Raw genomic sequence first — 22,714 nt, 5'->3', positions numbered from 1 at the left:
CTTCGTAATAGCTGTGTGGCCAGAAAATACTTTTATTAGATGGCTGGTGCGTTCATTCTGAGATGCCTGTAAAATTGTGATTATACTACTACATTTCCTGGAAGCATGTGTCACCTTCAGTTGTTGCTGAGATTAGGGAGACTCCTAGTAGGGTATTTGTTGAGTTTATTTTTGACTGTAACTCTCACATTCTTAAGGCAAAACAAGTAACACTGGCCGAACTGATTTGTCCTATTCACAAACATCAGCAGGCTGGATGGGATTCAGATTGATAACCTGCTGTAAGCATTTCAACTCATAGACACTACCAATGCTGTTTGCAAGGGCTAGGAGTTGTTTTTTCTGTTTAAAATAAAGCTTCTAGAGCAGAAAATGTGGGGAGTGCAGAGTCAAGAGATCTTGGAGACTTCTTCTGGATGTGGGACCAGCTTAGGTATATTGTTTCCACTCAACATGGTCATGCAACCCCAAGGTGTGCTCTCCTCAGTCCTCACACACCAGCACTTATAGGTCTGAAAGAATTTACTAGCTTATTAGCTCAAGCATGTGACAAAAGTTCAAAAGATAGCACTTTAATTTTTACTATTTTTATACTATGTTATTTGTTCATCTTAACGTTAAGCAGATACTTTATTGAAGTAATTCTTAACTCAGAAGTTTAGGTCTGGTATTCTGCAAATTTGAACTCTGTAAGTATATACATATAGTTTTTTCTCATGAGACAACTATTTGTTATTTGCAGTCATTAATTTGTTAAATAAGGTTGGCAAAAAACTTCTTACACCTTTCTCAGGAATGAGTGGAGAAGGGAGTGGGTGATTTTATTTGTTGAAGAAATGCAAGACATAAAGGGAAAAAAGACCTTAGAGATTAAAAGCCAAGATCCTACCTTCTCTCTTATCTTTGTGATTTTGGTCTTGTGAAACCCAAGTCATTTAAGACCACTGCATTTGCATCTCTTTATTTGGAGAGTGATGATAAGGCTGGTCACTTGCTAATTTCCAAGTTTGCTTCCTGAGACAGAGCTACCAGTTAAAGCTGTCCTAGTTTAGTTGCAGCAGTTTGCATAAACTACATTGTAGATTGGTATAAATTATTTTTAAAGTCTTCTGATTTCTGGGCACAAGTGTAAACCGGGAGAGGGGTGCCTGGAGAGCATCCCTGCAGGGAGGGCGCTGGCGGTGCTGGTGGGCAGCAGGCTCAGCGTGGGTCAGCAGTGAGCCCTGGCAGCCAGGAGGGCAGCCCGCACCCTGGGGTGCCCCCAGCACAGCACGGCCAGCCGGGCAGGAGAGGGGATTGTCCCGCTGTGTCCGGCGCTGCTGCGGCCTCACCTGGAGCACTGTGTGCAGGGCTGGGCCCCACCATGTAAGAAGGGCGTGAGGGTCCTTGAATGTGCCCAGAGAGGGGAAACGTTGCTGGGGGGAGGGCTGGAAGGCATGTCCTGTGAGGAGCGGCTGAGGGCTTTGGGGTGGTCTGGTTTGGAGACCAGGAGGCTGAGGGGCCACCCCGTTGCTCTCTGCAGCTGCCTGGGGAGGGGAAGGGGAGAGGGAGGTGCTGAGCTCTTCCCCCAGGGACCAGTGACAGGTCACCTGGGAAGGGCTCAAAGCTGCGCCAGGGGAGGTTCAGACTGGACATGAGGAAAAGAGGGTGGTCAAGCACTGGAAGAGGCTTCCTGGAGAGGTGGTGGATGCCCCCCATGCCTGTCAGTGTTTGAGAGGCGTTTGGACAATGCCCTGAGTAACATGATTTAACTTCTTAGTCAGCCCTGAATTGTTCAGGCAGTTGGACTGGGTGGTTGTTGTACGCCCCTTCCAAATGAAATAGTCTGTTCTATTCTGGTCTCGGGGAAATGAAGCCATGCTCAGCACAGGAAACATTACACTTCAGAAGTCATGTCACTGGATGAAAGTTGTGTCAGTAGTGGTTTATATAAGAACTTTCATATGAGGAAATAACTTCAATAATCACCTATGCTATTTAGACATACCTAACATTATATGTAATACTTACTGAGTTTAAGCAGATAACTTGGGTCAGGAAGCTCCCAAAATTAATTAAATTCGTAATAGAGAATAATCAATTATAAAGCAAGTTCTTTGAGCTTTGTTTTTCCTATTCAATGATGAAGGCTTGGGAAATAGAACAAACAATGAGGAAATGCTTAGTAGAAAAAATGGAGAATTTAGAGGGTTGCCTGCAAAAGCAGGAGGCAATAAATTTTTGTCCGGAATTCACTGTAAATTGTTTAACATTCTTCAGTATTGTGAATCAGTTAACCCTGAATATATGTAGATACATTGGCTTGATACATCACTGCAAGGGTAGTCTTTTTTTTCTGTCATATGTAGGTTTTAAAATTATTTGCTTTAATTTAAGACGTGCTTAGTCCTTACCAAAATTCACTTAAGAGAAAGATCATGCTGTTGTCCCACTAGTATTCAAACCACTTATCAATCTGTGTAAATAGATTTAAGTCAAACTTTATGATTCTCCAATGTAATAGTATTTTATTGCTTTAAAAAAATTGTTAGAGGAAGACCTATTTGAAAGACTTAGTCATCTTATTCCAGAGTATAATGAATATGTTCAGTACAATAATGGAAACAAATAATATAAAGGAATACTCTTTTCCAGGCACAATGGAATAGTGCTCTGTGAAAATTTGTGTCTCCAGAGTTGAAATAAATAAGGAAGTGACTTTATGGGAGGTTTGTTACTGATAAACAAATGTGGAGACAGCAAGATACTCAGAAATTACCTCAGTTACTGAAAATGCTGAAAAATACGTAGATGAAAAGATGAATGCAGTTCTGGGAAATTGTTTGAAAAACTGCTATCATGAACATTGTGAAATGTCTGATAGATCACTATGTGCATTGACAGCTTTATACTGTAGTGCTGTTATTTACAAAAATAAAAGATTCTAAAGCAAACCAAGGGTGAAATGCTTTTTCTGTCTGAGACATTACTATACACTGATGATTTGCATGTTTTTTCAGAGGAGGATTGTTACTTCACTCAAAAAAAAAAAAAAAAAAGGCAAAAGCCATGATGCTTTCCCTCCCTTCCCCCCCCCCCCCCCCCCCCCCTTTTTTAAAATTTTTTTTTCATTTTAAACTTTTCTGAAATCAAATGCTATGGTACTCTAGTGAGGTTATAATACAGAGAGTTCCAACAACTCTGAAATGAAGCTTCTTGGCTTTTCCTGGGACCTTCGCTATCCTGTCTTTAATCCTAATGTATAAACTGTTAGTTGGCTCCTCCTCCGTCTCCAGGCAGAGCTCCATGTGCTCCAGCTGCTGTCTCACATAAAGGGCAACTCCTTCTCCTTGTCTGCCTGGCTTGTCTTTCCCCAAGAGCCTGTATCTCTTCATTGCAGTCATGGGAATCATCCCACCACACCTCTGTGATCCTGACAAGATTGTAGCCCTGCAACAGCACACAGATCTCTTAGCTCATCATGTTTATTCTGTGCCGCATGCAGTAGTATACAAGAACTTAAGCATGGCACCCCAGCATGTTGAGTTTCTGGAGAAAATCTGGGGAGATTTTTCCACAGTGATGCCTTGGAGTGATGCCAAGGAGGAACCTCCTTGCCTGTGTGCAGGTGCTGGAGGTGACCCCATCCAAGCCTCATTTATTTTACTTTGTGACACCTTCCCATCACATCACACCATGCCTTTTGATCAGCAGTCTCACTCATTGCTACCTCAGGACTGTGGGTCATTCTTTCCCTCCTCTGTTGTTCCTAGTTTAAAGCCCTCTCAATGAGGTAAGGCATGCTCTTGCCAAAAACAGTTTTACCCAGCTTACTAAGGTGCTTCCTATCTCCCAAGCAGGTGGTGGTCTGCAAATGGGGTCATATGGTGGCAGAACCCAAAACCTTGTTGCCAGCACCAGCTCTGCAGCTACTTACAATGTGATAGGATTAAGGAGGACACTACTTGGGCCCCAATGACCTTGACAACTGCCCCAAGAGCTCTGTAGTTACTTTTGATACTGTCCAGGTTTCCTCTGGCAGTATCATTGGTGCCCACATTTATTGTAGCATCTCCTCCCCTGGTTTTCTCTGTGTTTACCCATACCCAGAAATTTAGGTGGATTTGCTTTTTGTTGTTCCTGAACTACAGAGGCAGTTATTGAACTCTTGACATGTTCTTGTCCTCTCAGGTTTTTCTGGGATTGTTAGTCACAGTTGTATTTATGTATGAAGATTTTCTTCCCCGCCCCCCCCCCCCCCCCCCCCCCCCCCCGTTACTCATGTGTATCTCTTCCATTTGCCCTTCAAATTTTCATTTTGTCCTGTAATTCTGCTGCTTTCCTGTTTCCACTAAGGTTCCTCACTGTGTTTCTGTTGGGGATATAACCCTCCATTGTCATGTCAGGTGTGTCTTTGCATGCTTTTGAAACTAAATTAAATTAGTTGTCAAAACCTGGACTTGCATATTAAATTTATATTCTCCTTTGTCAGATGGACACCATCTTCATTAGTGTTTCTTCATGGGACAGCATTCACTGTGCACTGAATCCAATGTCATGGTAAATGCCAGGACCTATAAAACCAGAAAGTTAAACAGTTCATCTGTTGTGAATTAAACCTTTACAATGATCTCCATTGTCTCTTTTATGAACACTTTGTCATCACTTCAGAATGGCCGAAGGTCATACCTATTGGTATTGCTAAAGTTCCAAAGAGTGAGAGTCAAGAAGCAGTCTGTCTTGAAATACTGTAACTGTGGACTCTGGAAAGACTTTTTCTGAGATTTCTGAAAACTAGACAAGAAATTATTTGTAATTGGAGATATTCCAAAGCGTGCCTAACTCTGACAGGTTTATGTTGTTTTCACAAACTATTTAGTATTTCTATTATGTCTCCTTAAAGAGCAATTATGATATTTGTAGCAAAGACTTAAAGATGCAAAAAATTGGGAGAGCATCTCAAGTATGAATACAGGCTTAGATGTTGACAAGTTGTTAGCTTCTATATCTTCTCAAGTTTTTATTCTTTGAAACTTTTTTTCTTCTTTCTTGTTCTCAAAGGTCCCAAAGAAACAAGTCAAATAAAACCAAAACAAACTTAAGAACAAATAGCTTAATAGCTGATACTTCCAGGAGGTCTTGAAGACAGTTTTCTTTACCATTGTTCCAAAGCAACACCGAGACAAAAAAATACAATCTTTCTATACAGTGGGATATCATTAGGGTTTTGTCTGAGCTGAAAGGCTGATTTGTTACGTGTATAATGAAACAGAAGTTCAGGGCTCAAGGTAGTGTGCATCCATTGAAGTATAGTGTTGAGCTGTTTTGCTAGTAGCTGATCTATAGTGTAGACATAAAGAAGTACTTATTACTACATTCAGTTCTGGAATTCTTTGTGACATGTTTCTCTAGTTAACCAATTTAAAATGTTTTTGTTTGAGCTTCTGATTTTGAGGGGAAAGCTTTGTATTTCATGTTAGTCAAACCTGAGATTTTCACTGTGTGCTGTTTCTCTTTGAAAAGAACAGATTTTTGAGAAAATAATGTCGTCTTTGGGGCATTTACTTGCATGTAAGTTTTAGCTGAGGGGCTGTAACTCAAACAGCTGAACTGGAATTTTCTGTTGCCGAAACAACAGTAGCTGTAAGCCTTTGTCATTTCTTTAATCTATGCTATCATGAAGCTGAATTTGAAATCTGAACAGCTGAGCTTATACCAAGTCTTGACTTGAGTCTTAAACGTCATGTTACAGGTAACCTTCAGGAGGTGGATCCTTGTCCTCTGCAAATTAGTGGGTGCTTTACTCTGTGTATTCCACAGAGCCAGAATTTTGCTGTTTGAATAAAACATCAAAATCTATAATGCAAATTTGAAGACAAGTGTTAAATTTTATTGAAATTGATGGTAACTAAAACAGTGAACGTATCAGAGAGCAGCCCAGAGGAGAAGGACTTGTACAGCTGTTGGGATGAGAAGTTCAGCATGGCCTGGCAATGTGCACTTGCAGCCCAGAAAGCCGACTGTACCCTGGGCTGCATCACAGCAAGCATGGCCAGCAGGTTGGGGGAGGTGATTCTCCTGCTCTACTCTGCTTTCGTGAGAGCCCACCTGGAGTGCTGCATTCAGACCTGGAGTCCCCAGCATAAGAGGAACCTGGAGTGAGTCCATAGAAGGCCATGAAGGTGATCGAGGGCTGGAGCACCTCTGCTATGAAGACAGGCTGTGAGAGTTGGGGTTGTTCAGCCTGGAGAGGAGAAGGCTCTGGGAGACCTTACAGCAGCCTGCCAGCACCTAAAGGGGCCTACAGGGAAGCGGGAGAGGGACTTTTTGCAGGGGCATGTAGTGGTAGGACAAGGGAATGGATGTAAGCTGAAAGAGGGTAGATTTAGATTAGATATGAGGAAGAAACTCTTTACTGTGAGGGTGTTGAGATCCTGGAACAGGTTTCCCAGAGCAGCTGTGGATGCCCCATCCCTGGGAGTGTTGAAGGCCAGGCTGGACGGGGCTTTGAGCAACCTGGCCTAGTGGAAGGTGTCCCTGCCCATGGCAGTGGGGCTGGAAATAGATGATCTTTAAGGTCCCTTCAAACCCAAACCATTCTGTGATTCTATAAAGGAATACAAGCTTTGACTTACAATTTTTTACCAATTGGAGAAAGTTCTAAGGTGTTAAAAGCTGAGCTCTTCAGTATAATTATTTCTTTGTAATCCACCATATGTATGCAAATTTTCTGTATTTGCAATATTTATTTTCTGCAAGTGAATTTTATTTGGGGCATTTGTACTGTATATTGATACTTACTTAAAAAAAGAGGAAGTGAACATTATGAGCTTAATTTTTTCTCATTTGGTCTCGTTGTCTTATGCAGTTTCTGTTCTTCCATTTTAGGTGAATATTAGGCTACAAGAGACTAATACTTACAACTGTAAGAACTGTGGAATAGCAAATCTACCTTTTTAATAGAAAATACCCTAAAATATTTTCTTCTGGATGGCTGTGTTATACTGTGTGTAGTAAAATCTTAAAAAAGTTTTTATTAGAAATTGAAGTACTTGACTCTCTAGAATGTTTTAAAAAGAATGCCAGCCTTTTCTTTGCAAATGTCAAACTTTCATAATTGAGCTTTTCAAGCTGCATAATTCTGTTTATGGCATGACGTTGTATATACAGTTTCTATAAACATTGAACAGTTTTGTCAACAACTGATAGCAGTAGAATTATAATTAGATCTATTTATAAAATTTGGTATACAGATAAAGAAAATTGGATGTTTTCATCTGTGCTAATTGACATGTAGAACAACCGTGTACTCTGCCTTACTGTGTTTTGCTGCTTTAAAAAATAAATTATAATATGGGAGTAATACTGTAGCTGTGTTTCTTATATTAATGGTAGATCCAAAAGCTGTATTTAAAAATTGAGTGTTTATGATAATTTTATTTATTTTGTAATTAGTCAATGTGTTCTGCTGAGGAATAATGTATAGCAAAAGAATTCAGTCCTTGAGGCAGATGGGAAAATGGGACAGTTTAGCCATTAGTGAGGTTTCTGAAAGAGAAATAGTATTGATAAATCTCTGGTTATGTGTTTTTGATAATTTTTAGTGTAAGTGTTCAGTTTAACTGTTGAAGACTCTTTGTTGTGGTTTGTGGGTCAGAAGCCCGTGCTGGTACATGGTATAGTTTGACATATGCTGGTTTCTGGTAAGCTGAAAGCCGATAGGGGATGTATTTTAAATACATGCATGGAGAAGTTGTAGTTTTTAAGCCTTTAAACTATGACTTATAGAGGTAATTTTGGATTATGTACTCTAGGGCATACTTGAGTAGGAGTGGCCAAACATGCAATAAACCCAAGAAATAATCCAGCATTCCTCTGTCTGCTACCACATTGTCTCCCTCTTCCTTTTTCCCTGGCCAGTGTATCTCCCAAGGGAATGGGCTAGGGCAAGCAAAACTTGGTGCTTCCAGCTTTGACTTCCAGCTGCCTTGTCTTCTCCTCTTTCATCCACTCACTATACAAACCCAGTCCTCTGTGTCCCCTGTGCAATGCAGTCCCCTCCAAACCCTCTTCAGTCACTTTCTTTTATTTCTTCACATGCACATGCCTCTCTTTCTCCAGAAAGACATTACAGTGTCTACATCTTGGTCTGCAGATGACCAGGTTGACACTGTAGCCTACTGTGTTTAGAAACTGAGTGTATATGATACTTAGAATTATTCTGAAAGTAGTTGAGGTATTCTGGTTTGGCATTATATATATATGGAAGGAATTTAGTCAAGGCAGATGTGAAAATGGGATGATATACCATCCCATTGTATTGGTACATTGGTGTCGAGACATGCACATGTTTGGTAGAATCTTTCAGGATGTTATTCTGGGTGTGATGTGTTAGGATTTGGTTTTTGGTTTTGTTGTTTCCTTCAAATGAGCTATATTTAATTTGGAAATAAACAATGCTAATTTTTTATGTTTTGAGGAAATAGAAAAAATCCAGTCTTTCAGTGAAATATGAGTTTTGATTGTTTCACAGAGACAAAACCTGTTATCTCTGGCAAGAAATTTAGTAAGAGTTGAGATTGTTGTCTCTCCAAAACAGTTTTACAGAAGTTTTTAAAATGGATTATTTCATTTATACTTAAATGAGAAATACTCCTCTGGTGCAACTCTGGAGATGGATTTTGTCTTTGTTGTGCAGATTGACTTTGTTCATTTAGCTAAACTATCGTGTAAGAAGTATGTTCCTTCCACATATAAAATTAGGTCAGCAGTTGAGATTGTTTTCAATTAAATGACAGATATAATATCCTTTTAAAGTATTTTTTATTATTCTTGTTTAAAATGTAGCTGACAGTGGTGAGGTAGTAAATGTCCAGAAAGCCATATGAAAGGACAAACAGACAGCTGTCTCAACTTCATAGTTACCTAGGGAATTCCTGAGTCAAAAGTGCTGCCTTAGTAGCTCTTCAGGATTCTTTTTGTGTACACATGTCCATTCACCATGAAACTGCACAAGTTTTTCATGCTTACAATAACTTTCACCAAAAGATTTTACAGATCAGCTACATGCTAGTTGAGGAAGAATGTCCTGTGTTTTTAACAAATTACATACTCTTTCCATATAATGCCTTACAGTTACATTGAAGGAGATTGGGAAGGTCCGTTAACTGTATTTCTCTTCTCGTATGTTGCTCCTCAGTCTCCTTGTGCTTCAGCAGTCCTCATTTTAGTTATTCCTTCAGGATACTGTGCGTTTCCTACCTTTGTGATGCTTGATGCCCTTCTCTAAACCTTTTTCATTTTGAGTATATCTTCCTTGAGGTGAAAAAATTGCATGCTGTTTTATGTGGATCTAATAAGTGGCATAATAATGCTGTCTAGCCCTTTGCTAAGTAACATCTTGTCTGATGACTGCTGGACACTGAGTTAACATTTCCATTGATCTTTCTATAGTAACCCTAAGATCTCATGCCTGAGTGCATTCGGTAAGCTCACAACAGATTACTAAACTTGAGTATTTTTTTCCTCATATGCATCTATAAATATTCACGCTGTGATTACCATTTTGTGATTTAATCAGTACATCTTAAGGTTTTTTTCCCAGTTCTTCCCATCTGGTTCCCCTGTTTGATCCCCTCAGACAACATCTTCATTATCATCTGTATCACCTCATATATGAGGACCCAACTAATATTTCTGGGGCACTCCACTGAGTGCCTGCTTCCTCCTGTAAAAACTGAAAATTGTATTTAAGCTAAAACTTACTCAATTTCCTTTAAAATTCTAAAGCTAAACACCATCCAGTCCTCAATTTCTTTTTATTTCATTTATTCTCTGACCTCTTTTAATGACACATGAGGAGAGATTCATTGACTTTTTCATTGAGAGACATGGAAATCTCTGAAGTTTTTTCATGGTGAACACAGATGCAAAAATAATTATTTTTTTCCCCCTGCCAGCTCCTTTTGTATAGTGACTGTCCTTTACATTTTCTGACAAGCCTTTTGACTCCAAGGTATATGAAAGAGGATTTGTTACTGTTTTACAGGTTTTTCCCTCAACTTTTTTTTGACGTGCCTTAATGTGTTTCTGTATTTTAATTCATTGCAGTTCATAGTCATTTGTATATTCCTCATGTGATACAACTTCAGCTTTTCAAGGTCTGCTCTCAAGCCTTTGTTCTGCCACTTAGCTATGAATGCTTCCTTTTTATTTTTTCAAAACTACTCTGTGACAGGTGGTAGAAATGTTAGAAGACAATCTTTTTTATTACTTTAACTATTTTAAGATTATAAGAAATGTAGCAGTCTGAAGGAGATTGCTTTAGTTAGTGTATGCTTACTTGTGGAGGTAGTTGTGAATCTGCATTTCATTATTGCAGATACAGGTTTCATTTACAATGCCTTAGGTTCCTAAAAAAGTATTAAGACAGTTCATAAATATCAAAAAGATAACAAGGATGTGAATAAGATCATATGTGTCTCAGTAAGGAATCATGTCAAAATAACGTCATACTCTTTTATGAGAAGGGCAATACATGATCAAGTTGAAAATATTCTAGTAGACATGCAAAAATGTTTGCATAAAGCTTCTTGGAGAATGGTTATTAATGAGGTCCTGTCAGAATAATGTATCCTATGGGACATTGCAGGATATATGTTGAAGTTAGGTTTGGGTAGTGTTTCAGTGTTTCAGTGTTTTGTTAAATTTCCAGGCATCACTATGCCTTGAATGCATTGAAAGTGCATGGGAGGGCAGCTGTAGAGTTAAAAATAATTGGAAAAAATGAGAGGTGAGTCCTAAAAATTAGTATTACTTGGCAGGATCAGATGCCAAAGCAAAAGTAATGAGTGATACTATGTTTGTATGGTATTAAAGCTCTCACTCTCTCTCAAATGAGCTAGAGGTATCTAGAATGTAAAGTTACTCATTGGCTTTGAGTTTTGAATGAAGTTGCACTTGTGTAAGATTGTGAACCAGTCAACTGCAAAAAGACAACAGGACTTAGAAGAGAAGACCTGTAGGTCTGTTTGTATGAAGTTTAGAAGATCGGGCAGAAGAGGAGAGTGTGTAATCTAATATGTAAAAGATGTATTGCAGAGAATGGTAGAATCTATTTTTCATACCCATGGCACATATGAAGTAAAGGTTTACATGAAAGCAAAGAAGATTTACATTGGAGAGTGAAGGGGCAGGGAGGTGGAGAATGCTTTCAGCTAGCATAGCACTAGACCTGAATGGTACTAGGAAGTTGCAAAGTTATGTGTCACCGGAGTTTTTTTGAAAATTGTAAAAACGTGTGCCACATAGTTGTGCAGTTACTGTGGCAAGGAATAGAACAGGTGACTTGTAGCTCTCAGGTTCGGCACTCAACTGGTCAGCATGAACTTGAGGACTTTGAATCTCTTAGTAGTATAGAGCTGAGATGAGGATCCAGCTTCCTGATCATAATACTTACAGTGATAAGGAGATGTTAAATTGTAGTGGAGAAGCTGCCCATTTTGGACAGGAGTAATAGTGTGAGATTTTAACTACCCATATGTAGACTGCATTGATGCTATATTGGAATGATACGTAACAATAGAATTACTGCTCACAATGAATGACAGATTTTCAGTCAGTCATGGATCTGACTTACTAGAAAATCTCTTTCTTCCTAAAAAAAAAGTTTGTTTTTTTTTGCTATGAGACAAATAAAAGGTTAGCGTTATGGTAGTCATGTGTATGAGTTTTGTTCTTTATTCTTAATAGTTGTATAATTTTTATACTTGTGGAGATAGTGGTTTCTATATACTTTTAGATAAAGAATTCTCACATTTCTGCTCAAAGAAAATACAGCAGTTTTTTTCTTATTTAGTCTTCTAACTAGAAAACCAAGATATTTGGTCTTACTAATGATGTGAAAATGGTCAGATTTTATCTTCTTCGTACTCCTGTAGAAAAAGGTGCAAGTTTACCGTAAATCTGCTAGATTTGTGTCATCTACAAGTCATATATTTTTTAATCACCGCATGAATTTTTCTTTTTTTTTTTTCTCTTAGGAAAAGAGACTGAAAAAGCCAAAGATCGGTGTGATAAAGCCACTATGAAGCTTCATATGTTGCATAATCAGTATGTGTTGGCACTGAAAGGAGCACAGTTACATCAGCACCAGTATTATGATACTACGCTTCCTCTGTTACTTGATTCACTACAGAAGATGCAAGAAGAAATGATTAAAGCCCTGTAAGATGTATTCTTACATATTTTTAACTTGTGAAATTTTATATATGTGTAGTATACTAACTAAATTGTAGGATTATTTGAAAATAATAAACTAGTTAATTAATTGTGTGTCGGGGGTAATGAAAAAAGATGTTTTAATGTTTCAATTGGCAAAAGTCTATCCAAATAATACAGACAGTAATTTTGAGTGATTACTTAAACATTCTAGCAAGGCATCGTCCTCTCATAAAACTTTAAAATCTTACAGATTAACTGCAGTGTTTATAGCTGAGCTCATGTTTTGTCCTTCAGCTGGTATACTACAGCAAGTCTGTTGCCTCTTTGATAGTCTTGTTTTTACAAAATTCCACCAACAACAAATTTGGTTTAAATTGGCCAACTGTCTTGAAAGTCATTATGGAGGAGTGCCAGGCAGATGCATGGTTAATCGTGTGTGTGTGTGAGAAGTAACAACACTGTAAATTTGGTCTCACTGTAAGGAATCCAACCTTAAAAATACAATTACCTTTTTCCTGAAAGATCTTTTTTTACATCATTACAGAAGACATGCAAGCTGATGATCTTGGAGAACAGACAATGAGGACTTTAAGCCCTCTTTTCTGGTTTGTAATCACCATGCTGCCTGTTTGTCTTCCCTGAAGAATGGGAGTTGGTTAGGGAGTCCGTTTTGTAGATCTTTTTCTGCTGTGTTAGCCTAAATGAAAGGGTACTTACTGGTTTTTTGTAGGTATTGTTCATTCAGATATGAGGCACTCTTCTTTACCTCATCTTCTTACCTTCTAAGAAGTCTACTTTCATCTTGACTTCAGCACACAGGAAGTGAAGGAGAGTTGGGGATTTCATGCTGTACATGCTTGTGTGGTGCAGGCACCATTAACTGCCCTATGGAGTATCATACTAATTCCTTTGATTCTGGTGCAGGTATCTAAATCAAATAGATCTTCGTAGTAGTCTCTGTATGGTCTTTTTTGTCTTAATTTTGTATGTAAAATCACAGCAAAAGGCTGCAGTTAAATTTGTGTGTTATAATTAAGGTGATTTTTCAGAATTTTGAGATATGATAATTCACTGAGGAATTTTATGATGGAACAAGAACCTATTTAAACTGCTCACCTTTGCTGTCTGGAGTAAAAATCTGTAAAAAAATACTCTTGTCACTACATAGACATATTTTGTGAGATCTGAATGACTGGAAAATTGCTGCTTTGTAGTACCTTTGGTGTACAAAAAGAGGTGGTGATTACAGGTGTAGAGCTCAGTGTGGTCATCTGTGTGAAACATACTTCCTTAATTGTCTTGATTTTGCAGATAAATTGGTTCAGTAAACTTGAAGAAGTGTAGATTAATGTTGCTAATGAATTTTTTTTTAATTGTTGTAGATTCCCTTTCTCTTCCATATGGTATTGCTGTAGTTGATATTTGTCTATCTTTTAATCACACTGTGGACTATTTTCTGTAACCTTTTCACACATGTTGTTCATGGGCAAAGCAAGAGTTAATGCTTTTGCTTGTCTGTTTTCTCCTCCTAAGAAGTATTGAAAAAATCCAATCACGTAACTTTTCTTACAGAGTAAATGTAACTTCAGATCTTATCCAAGAAAAATCTGTTGATACTTTTTTCTCTGGGTGTCCTTGTGGGCTGGCCAAAATTCATCAGTATTTTAAGAAATCCTACTGTGCTTCACAGCCTGGCATGCTAGCAAGTTTGTCAAAGATCAAATAGGAAATTATTTGGCAGGTAATTTGTGGAAAGCTGAAACTTAAAGAGAATACTGAGGATATGTCACTGGATGCAATTGAGAGCAGTGGCAAAATATCACCTATTCTTTTACTATTCTCTTACCAGCTTTGTTTTTCCCACTCTCAGAAGCAGGTAAAGATAAGGTTGGGTTGCTTGTATTTACTTACAGGAACTTCTTGCTTGATTTTGTTTCTTGTTGTAAATACATGCTAACTTGTGATTTATGCCTGTTTTTGTCTTGAGTGACCAAGATAGCTAAAACAATAAAGAAATTCAGATTTTATAGGAAATGCACATTGTTTTGTGGTTTGTTTTGCTTTATGCCAGAATATAATTACCAGTCAGAACATGACAAGCCTTAGTATAGGTTATAACGTGCATGTTAAGTCCTTTGTGAGAAAGAGTGTCATCAATGAACTGTATACAGTCCTCTTCCTTGTAATCTCTAACAGTTTTGAGTTCAGCTACCCTTTATAGAGGTACTGAAATCAATACAAGGAGTATGGTTTTAGAGACTTCTGACTCATAGCCAATCTCTAAGAAAAAGACCGCAGCTGATCTGTTATTTCTTCAAGTAATATATTGTCTTATTTTTTCCCTTCTTAGCCAGTTGCAACAAGAGTTTATAGAAACAGCAAATTGAAATTTTGAACTATCTTCAATGCTATCTATGCCTTCAGTGCCATGTTATACACTATGATTTTTTTTCCTCTCTAGAAAAGGAATCTTGGATGAGTATAGCCAGATCACTAGTCTTGTAACAGAAGAGATTGTGAATGTCCATAAAGAGATCCAGACCTCAGTTGAACAGATAGATCCTAACTCTGAGTATAATGACTTCATAGATACTCACAGGTACACATTTTCATCTTAGTGTGCATGCTCATGTTTCTTTTTGAGAAAACCTTGCATTACACTGCAACAGTGCTTAAGTGATCAATTTGTTTCTGTTTGGTCCCTTTTACATTGTTACTTGTAAATCTTTATCCTAGTTTGAAAAGTGTTCTACTTGCACGTACAGAAAACTGGCTGAAAGTCAGGTTTTTAACCTGATTGTTTCTTTAATCATCCATCTCTTTGGCTGCCTTCAGAGGAACAAAATTCCTGTTATGGTTGTTAGATGTGAAGAGCCATAATTTGATACTGACAGCAGACTACACATGATAGTCCAGATTCAGTGTGAGCTGACCTACTGTTTATTTGGATGCATTTTGCATTCTGGGCTAAACTAAGTTTCTCTGCTTTATTTATTGTGCAAATACTGGTTTAAAGTGAACTCTAGCTACCTGTCTGTACTCTGCAGTTATTTCAGGTTGAGCAGTGCCTGAGTCTACAAGGTATGCAGATAATGCAAGGAAGTTTTTTACTTTAAAAGTAAACGGTGTTTGCCATTTATTGAACTGCTGCTTTGTATTAGTATATGCAGAAACAGTCCTAATACTTCTTGCGTTATCTTTTTTGGTGTTATGTGTGAATCGGTAATTGTCACATGCAGGTTTATAACAGGATCACCTAAGAGTAGACCCGTTCACATTGATACCCCTTGAGAACTTTGCTTATGCTGTGATCTTGATTTAAAAAACTGTATGCTATTTTAGTATCTGGTAGGATTTTAAGACTTTGTTATTTATTCAAAGGAAAAAGAATATGTATCTAGTTGCTCCTTTTTCTTTTATTTCATATGTAAATTTAACTATATTATAGTTATTAAAGTAATTCAAAATGTGTTTATTTTCTTTATGGTCTACTCAAAGATGTTTGTTAATGTTGAAAATACAACATTTATTTACTAAATTAGGTCATCAGAAGTTGTTGAACAAGAAATAGAGTTTGATACGTCTTTATTAGAAGAAAATGAAAACCTTCAAGCTAATGAGATCATGTGGAATAATCTAACAGCAGAAAGTTTACAAGTCACGTAAGTCTTTACGAATCTTTCATCCTTTGGAAATGCTGTTATACATGTGTATACTCAGATCATCTCATAGCTGTGTCTGCATTTTTAAAGTCTGTTTTGTAATAATAATATTTTCATGCTATAGACTATTTTCCATGCCGGTTTTATTGTTCCTTTGCACAAAATACTCCTCTCCCACCCTCCAGAAACTTACCAGCACTTTGAATATATATTCCTTTCCTTGCCAGTTAATTTATTCAATGGCCCAAATCCATCATGAATCCTCCTTGGGAACGTACTGATTCATCTTCCCAAAAGTCTTTCCATATTCAGCACTCTAGGAAAAATACTGAAATATTTTGATTAAACCACGGTACAGTAATGTAGTCAGTGATTTAAATTGCCATGCAGAAAATTCTAATGAATATATTTATTTCACTCATTTTGTAACTGTTTGCTTTCATTTTCCAAAGGAAATTCTTCATTATTATAACCTTTAAAATATATTAACTGACTAACACAGATGGAGCTGTTGTATTACATTTCATCGAGCTTTTAGCTATTCAGAGTGATAAACTACCTCTCTGTGTGTTTTGTTAATATATTGCCTAGTTAAATATTTCCATTACTTTTACCAGCTTCACCTTTAATAATTTGTTTCTGGGAGACAAACCTCCTGCTGAGGTTAAGATGTTCTTTCTTACTATGCTATCAGCCTCAACTTTTGACAGAAAATGGTCCAATGCAGTCACTTGTGAGACTGCAACTATTAATTGTACATGTAATCTTTTTTTACATTGATCATAACAATTTGAAAAGGAAAATTTCATTGGTTGGTGATGTTTTTGTTGTCTCTACTGTATTTCAGACTATGTTTTACTTATTTGAAGTTGTTTTTTTTTCCTTTAAAAAGCTTAACTGATCCAAATAAGGTATCAGTGGTGTGTTGTGGGTTTTTTAAAAATTTTGATCTGCTTAATCAAACTATCATCCTTATTTCTTGTAGGTTTTTCTGAAAAACCACAATCATAGGGAGTTGTAGTAGCAGTGAGGTATTTTAAATGTAAACACACTGCAGTATCTTCTGCAGATTATTCTAATCCCTGTATTTTCTCAACATGGCAGAATCTCTGGATTTTAGTAATTCCTTTTTGAAGTCATTAATCATCTTGTGCAATCTGATTAGTTTTGTGAATTTATTCTTTAATAGGGATGGAAATAGCCTACTTAATATGAAGTTTCAGCATCCTTTATCAGACTCCTCTTTAGTCCTGAAGCAGCTGCATCTTTCTTATGAAAGGATCCCATGATAAATAAAGCCCCTTCCTTCCCTTTATATGTGTTTCTGTTTGTAATATATTCTGCATCATTACTAAATCAAGATTATTGCTGCTTAAATTATGTAAGTGTTGTACATCTAGGTGTACTTCAGCACAGTAACAGGAAAAATACATGTACTGAATCCCTCTTTTCAATGTAGTGTTGAAGTTTTTCAAAGATTCTTCCATCCATTCTTCAAAAAGAGAAATAATTTCTTGTTTGGCTTGTTTTCTGTATCCCATTGTTTAGAAATAAGACATCAGCGTGTCGAAGTGAAAGAGATGAAATGCTGCTTTTCTAGTAAATTATTCTGATGAAATGCTTATTTGTGTTTTAGACGTGTGTTTGCGTATTTGCCTACATACACACATTTCTGATGTGTTGTGTTACAAATCTTATATTCACCTATTTTGATTTTTTTTGTGAATTTGGGAGAGAAATTTTATGGTGTGATACTCTTTTTGGAACAGGAATCAAATAGCTCTTTTTAAGTGTTGCTGTCTTTAAGGTGTTCACTTTTCTGGTATGGATTTGGGACCCCAATCAAAAAAGTTTTAACTGTTTTAGGTCAGATCGAAGATTGACCTGGCCGATTTTCTTCTCTATTACATTAGACAATGGGGAAGAGTTTAGGGAGGAGAACAAGAACAGGATAATTGTGCAATACTGTTTCCTCAGAAGGTCTCTCAGCCTCCCCTACTTTTCAGCTCAGAAATGTTTTGACACAGAAGTAGTATTTGTTTATAATAGCCTTAGAAGTATTTTTCTTTCATGAGTTTGTCCAGTCAGTTTCATTATGTACAAGTATCTGGTGTCCACAGAATTTTCAGACAAGGAATTCCATAGTTTAATGTTGCATTATGTGAACCTGCTACATCTGAGTTCAATTTTATGGGCCTTAAACACTTGTTTTGGAAGAGAATAGGAACAATCTATTCCTTTCTGCATATATTGTAGACCCATGTCATACTTCTCATCTGTGATCTTTTTTTTAGAGCCATCTTTAGCTTTAGTCAGTCCTTTCACAAAACTTACTAATATCCTTTATCAAGGTTGTCATCTTTATTTGAATGTTTTCAGGTTTTTGAATGTTTACTGTATTGTCCTTGAGATGAATGACCAGAATTGCACAGGTAATCCAGATGTGGTTTAGAGAAAGGCATATTGAGGTTTCACTGTATCCTTGTTCTGCTTTGTTTGTAACAAATCGTAGAGAATTGTTCTGTTTGATTTTATGACGACCGTGGTATATATCTAGCCAGTATTTTCACAGAAACCTCTACTGTAGTTCCAAGATCTCATTTCTGATTGGTAATGGTCAACTTAGAGCCATTCACCACATAAATTAAGCTTTGGATTGTTTTTCCCCTTGTGTATTCACCTATTTCAATATGCATTGAAATTAATCTTCTAAATGGCAGTCCAGTTATTGAGTATCATAAGATCCGGAATAATAGTTTTGTATTCTTAATGTTCAACCCCTTCCCCTTACCTCAAATAACATTGTGCAGTCAACATGCTTTGTCACTTATTAAACTGTTCTTTTATTTGGATTATTATGAACATATTAAGTAGTGCAGAATTTTGCAAAGCTCCACTAGCTCCTGGCACTGTAAAAAGTGTTTGTTCTTATCCTTTTTGTCCTTTTTTAAAAATTGCTTTTTAGCACAGATGAGAGCCCTTTTAAAATTGTTTAGTTCTCTTATAACTGCCTATGCTATATACCTTGTTAACTGAATTTAAGATATATTGTGTTATAATCTTGCTTTAAAACCACAACAGCCCAAACCACCCCACAGATACTTGCATCAATTTACTGTTCGTAACTAGAAATTCACAAGTAAGATAAGTGTATTACATCCTTTATCCAAGATGATGACTTTTTAAGAACCTGTTTTGTATGTGCTGAAATAATAGGAATTTGACTGTTGGTCTTTAGTATTGAGATCATGGCATTGGATCTTCAAAATACTACATCATTATGTTTCTTCAGAGGAGGACTACCTTCAGTATTTACCAAAGAAAATAAATGCAGTACACATAGTGAATTTATTTCACAGACTTTTAACAGATTCAAAGATGTATATTGATTTGGAATCAGTAATTTGTGGTTGAATCAGTTAATTTATCAAGTATGTGAGGGAAAAACGTCAGCTGTACATACATTATTATTTAAAGGGTTTCATAAAATACATATTAAGGAAACATGATGAGAAAGTTGGCTCACTTGTACATTTTTCAGTAAGTTTGTATTTGTGAATAAAGTGTTGACAGAGGGAGGTATCTAAAAGTCAATGTTGACTAGCTAACCTTTCTAAGCAGTGAGAGAAGTGTGGTCTGTCCTGATAAATGTTGATGACTGTCACTGACTAATATTGAGATTGTCTGAAAAGTGTAACATAATAAAAGTTTATGCTACAAAGATGCATGCATTAAAAACTGAGAGGAGGCAGCCAAGAATGAAGTAGGTGTTGATCAGTGGGCATATGAATTCATGTCCAAATGAATTTAAAAAATCTTCTGTAAGCACAAGGATTTATTTTTATTGATATTTGATGCAGAAGGGTGCTAATGACTAAAGAAATATGAAAGGCAGCTTTCCAGGTGGCCGATCCTAATCTGAAGGTATCTGCTTTCTAGATTTGTTTTTGTCTCATTTACATGTGTTTTCATGCTGTTCAAACCTGACAATTTGGGATTCTGTGGTTGTTGAAAGGTTGCAAGTATTATAGTGACTAACTGGTTAGGAATCAAACCCCTTTTGTAAACTGATTTTACCCAAGAGGCAAATAAAAGGCCACCAGAAACTCTCTCTGACAAACCACAACCAAGATGATACAAGGCAGATGCAGAGATGTCAGTTCTAGCCAGTTGGAATAAAATTTTTTAAAACAAACAATAGTGGTTGAATACAAGGAGACAAGTTAGTGTGTATATGGTTGCTTTGTTTTGTTTTCATGAGGATAAATACAAACATCCTAAGGTATCTCTGAAATTTGAGGGAGAACTACATCAACTTTCTATTTCAATGTGATGCTGCAATATTAAAGCTAATATTTTTGAAATGTTAAAATATTTTAATATGCTGTTTCTGCATGTATACACGCATACCTTCCAGTGACGAACAGTCTTTTTAATTTAGTTTTAATTTCTTGAATATTGGTCCTTGATCATGAGATGTAACATCTGCTTCCTGTAAAACAATTGTTAAGCCAATACAATGTTGATTAAAATTTTGATTAGAAAGCTGATCAAAAAACCAGTATCCGTAGTTACAAAATTGGTAGTTATTTTTTAGGAAGGTTTTGAAAGAAAAAAATTGATAGTGAATTGAAGACCCAGTGTAAGAAAATTATCATTTCTGAGTTCAGCATACAGACTGTACTAGCCTAAAACCAATAAAAATGTTTGTTAAGAAGGGAGCTTTGGGAATATTACTTTGAGAGAAATGTTTTAAGTATTTCCCTTATCTCAAGATAAACACATGCAGATGCTTGTTCATTTGGGAAATAAACTTTTATCGTTCACTAGATGGCTTTTTTATAGTAATCTAAGTCATCCAAGATAAGATCCAGGACTGTCTGAATAAAGAACATATGTAATCAACATTGTATAAATTAGACTGGGAGGAGAGAGCTAATTCAATGTTTAGAATCAGATCATTTAGTTTAGTATATATGGACACGAAACATGTTCTCCTGGATGTCTAGCATCCATGTAAATTACTCTCAGTTGACCTTCAGTGCCACTCCCTAATCGAGAATGATTTTGAGCAATACATCTGTGCAGTGGTAAGTACTGTATGTATTTTGCCTTTGTTTAACTCTTTACTTCAATAACTTTTTTTAAAAAATGGGCCTCGAAAATACAGAGGAAGCAGAGTAAGATAGTTAAAGATGGGTGGGTGAATGCCAAGGAGATGTGGTACATATTTATTGAGTTAGTTTTTAAAAATTGTTCTCCTGGCTTAACAATTGCTTGAAGTCAACAGATATATTTTAATACGTATTTTGGAAGTCAGCATCGTGTGAGCTATTTATCTGCATTGTTCAAAATACAAATGGTATTGTGCATTTGTTGTCTTTTTGGTTGTTGTAATGCTTGCCAGTATAATTGGAAAGTGTTAATGTGCAGTAACCCCTTCTCTGTTAGTATTGAGTGTCCTTGTAAAAGTTTTATCTTTCCTTTGAATTAACCGTTACCAAAGATTGTATGGCTTTAAAAAAGTTAATTATACAGATCACCCTTACAACGTAAAGTGTCAATTTGTATTTTTATTTCTAGAGGTGAATATGGCCCAGCTACTGATTCTGTGTATTTATGTACTGTAGAAGCTGGAAGTCTTTCATCTTTCATAAAGTGTCTCATAATTTAGCAGTGTAATTAGGAAAGCATTAATTCAAAGAACTCATCACACATTCTGGAAAAAAATAATCTTGATCGGAGAGCCTGCAGGCAGCAGATCGTTCTGTAACCTTGTATGTATACAGAGGCTAGTGTGGGATCTGTAGTTTTATGGGTTAATAGCATAATATAAAGGTATATCCACAAAAAAAGATCACCAAGCACTAAGTAAGATAAAAAGTAATGCTCCTTTTCATCTTCAGGAAAAAAAAAAAAGGTTCCCAAATATTTACTGTTTATATATTCACAGTGTAGGTTTCTGAAATCTATGTCTTCCAGGTTAAAAACAGTAATAGAAGAACTGATTCAGACACAACAAACCCTTTTGAGCAAAGAGGAACTTGTGTTGGAACTGGAGAAAAAGATAGAAGAGTCCTCTAAGACTTGTGAAAAGAAGTCTGAGTAAGTTGAAATGAAATATCGAAATATAGTAATTCGAGGGGAAAGTGTCTATAATGCAGTTCCTAAGACTTAAATAAGAAATAACCTCCACTAATCTTGTTCTGCTTTTCGTGTGCAAGATTTATTCTTTCGTAGGCAATAATGTGTTTGGAACTTGTCAGGCTGAGTTCATTCTTTTTGCATTTGCTTTACAAACTAAATGTAGATCTGGTACCTAGTAGTACTGCGTATTAAATAATGAAAGCAAGGGATTAATGAGTGTTTTACAGTGCCATAAATAAAACATTATTATAAAGTATCATTCTTGGGCAAGTTCTTCAGGTTTTCTCCTAGCTCTGATTAGAAAAAATATTCACATTCCAGTCTAAACTGAAGTTAATACAACAGATAAAGACACCTTCTGTCTGTAGTGATCTTGTTGCAATCAGTCATAGCCTTACTAACTTGGTCATAAATATTAGTTTACGATACCGGTGAATTGGAATGTAAGCCCTCAGGTAATCCTGTCTTGAAGGCATCTTTTCACTCGATACATTGGATAGTATTTCATTCATATCTAGAACTATATGTGTGTATATGGTATCAGTGTTTTGATTAGATGCTTTCCTGTTCTTTTGTTGTTGAAGGTGCTCACAGTATATTTTCCATTTTTTTTGATTCTTGACCTACCTTCCTTGTTGAATGTTATTTGAAGGATAAGCTGTGAATTAGATGAGTCTTGTGGTGTTTTTTAGTAGGTTTACCCC

General features: G+C 36.5%; 1 protein-coding gene across 7 annotated transcripts in view; it reads left to right on the top strand.

The window, feature by feature from the left end:
• FER (FER tyrosine kinase) overlaps positions 1 to 22,714 on the top strand; it is a 192,868-nt gene that overhangs the window by 32,975 nt on the left and 137,179 nt on the right. For 6 of the 7 annotated variants that reach the window (XR_008744744.1, XM_055790584.1, XM_055790586.1 and 3 more), the window contains 4 exons: positions 12,021 to 12,204; positions 14,663 to 14,800; positions 15,744 to 15,863; positions 21,846 to 21,968. Coding sequence is in view for 6 of the 7 variants with exons in the window: in XM_055790584.1 (XP_055646559.1) it covers positions 12,021 to 12,204; positions 14,663 to 14,800; positions 15,744 to 15,863; positions 21,846 to 21,968 (565 nt within the window). In the remaining variant the exon portion in view is untranslated. Of the gene's footprint in view, positions 1 to 6,867; positions 7,292 to 12,020; positions 12,205 to 14,662; positions 14,801 to 15,743; positions 15,864 to 21,845; positions 21,969 to 22,714 lie in introns of those variants that run through there. The other variant, XM_055790588.1, reaches the window with a different exon arrangement.

The sequence above is a fragment of the Falco peregrinus genome, chromosome Z, assembly GCF_023634155.1.
Source record: "Falco peregrinus isolate bFalPer1 chromosome Z, bFalPer1.pri, whole genome shotgun sequence".
Taxonomy (NCBI): domain Eukaryota; kingdom Metazoa; phylum Chordata; class Aves; order Falconiformes; family Falconidae; genus Falco; species Falco peregrinus.
This window is presented reverse-complemented; position numbering and strand designations above follow the sequence as displayed.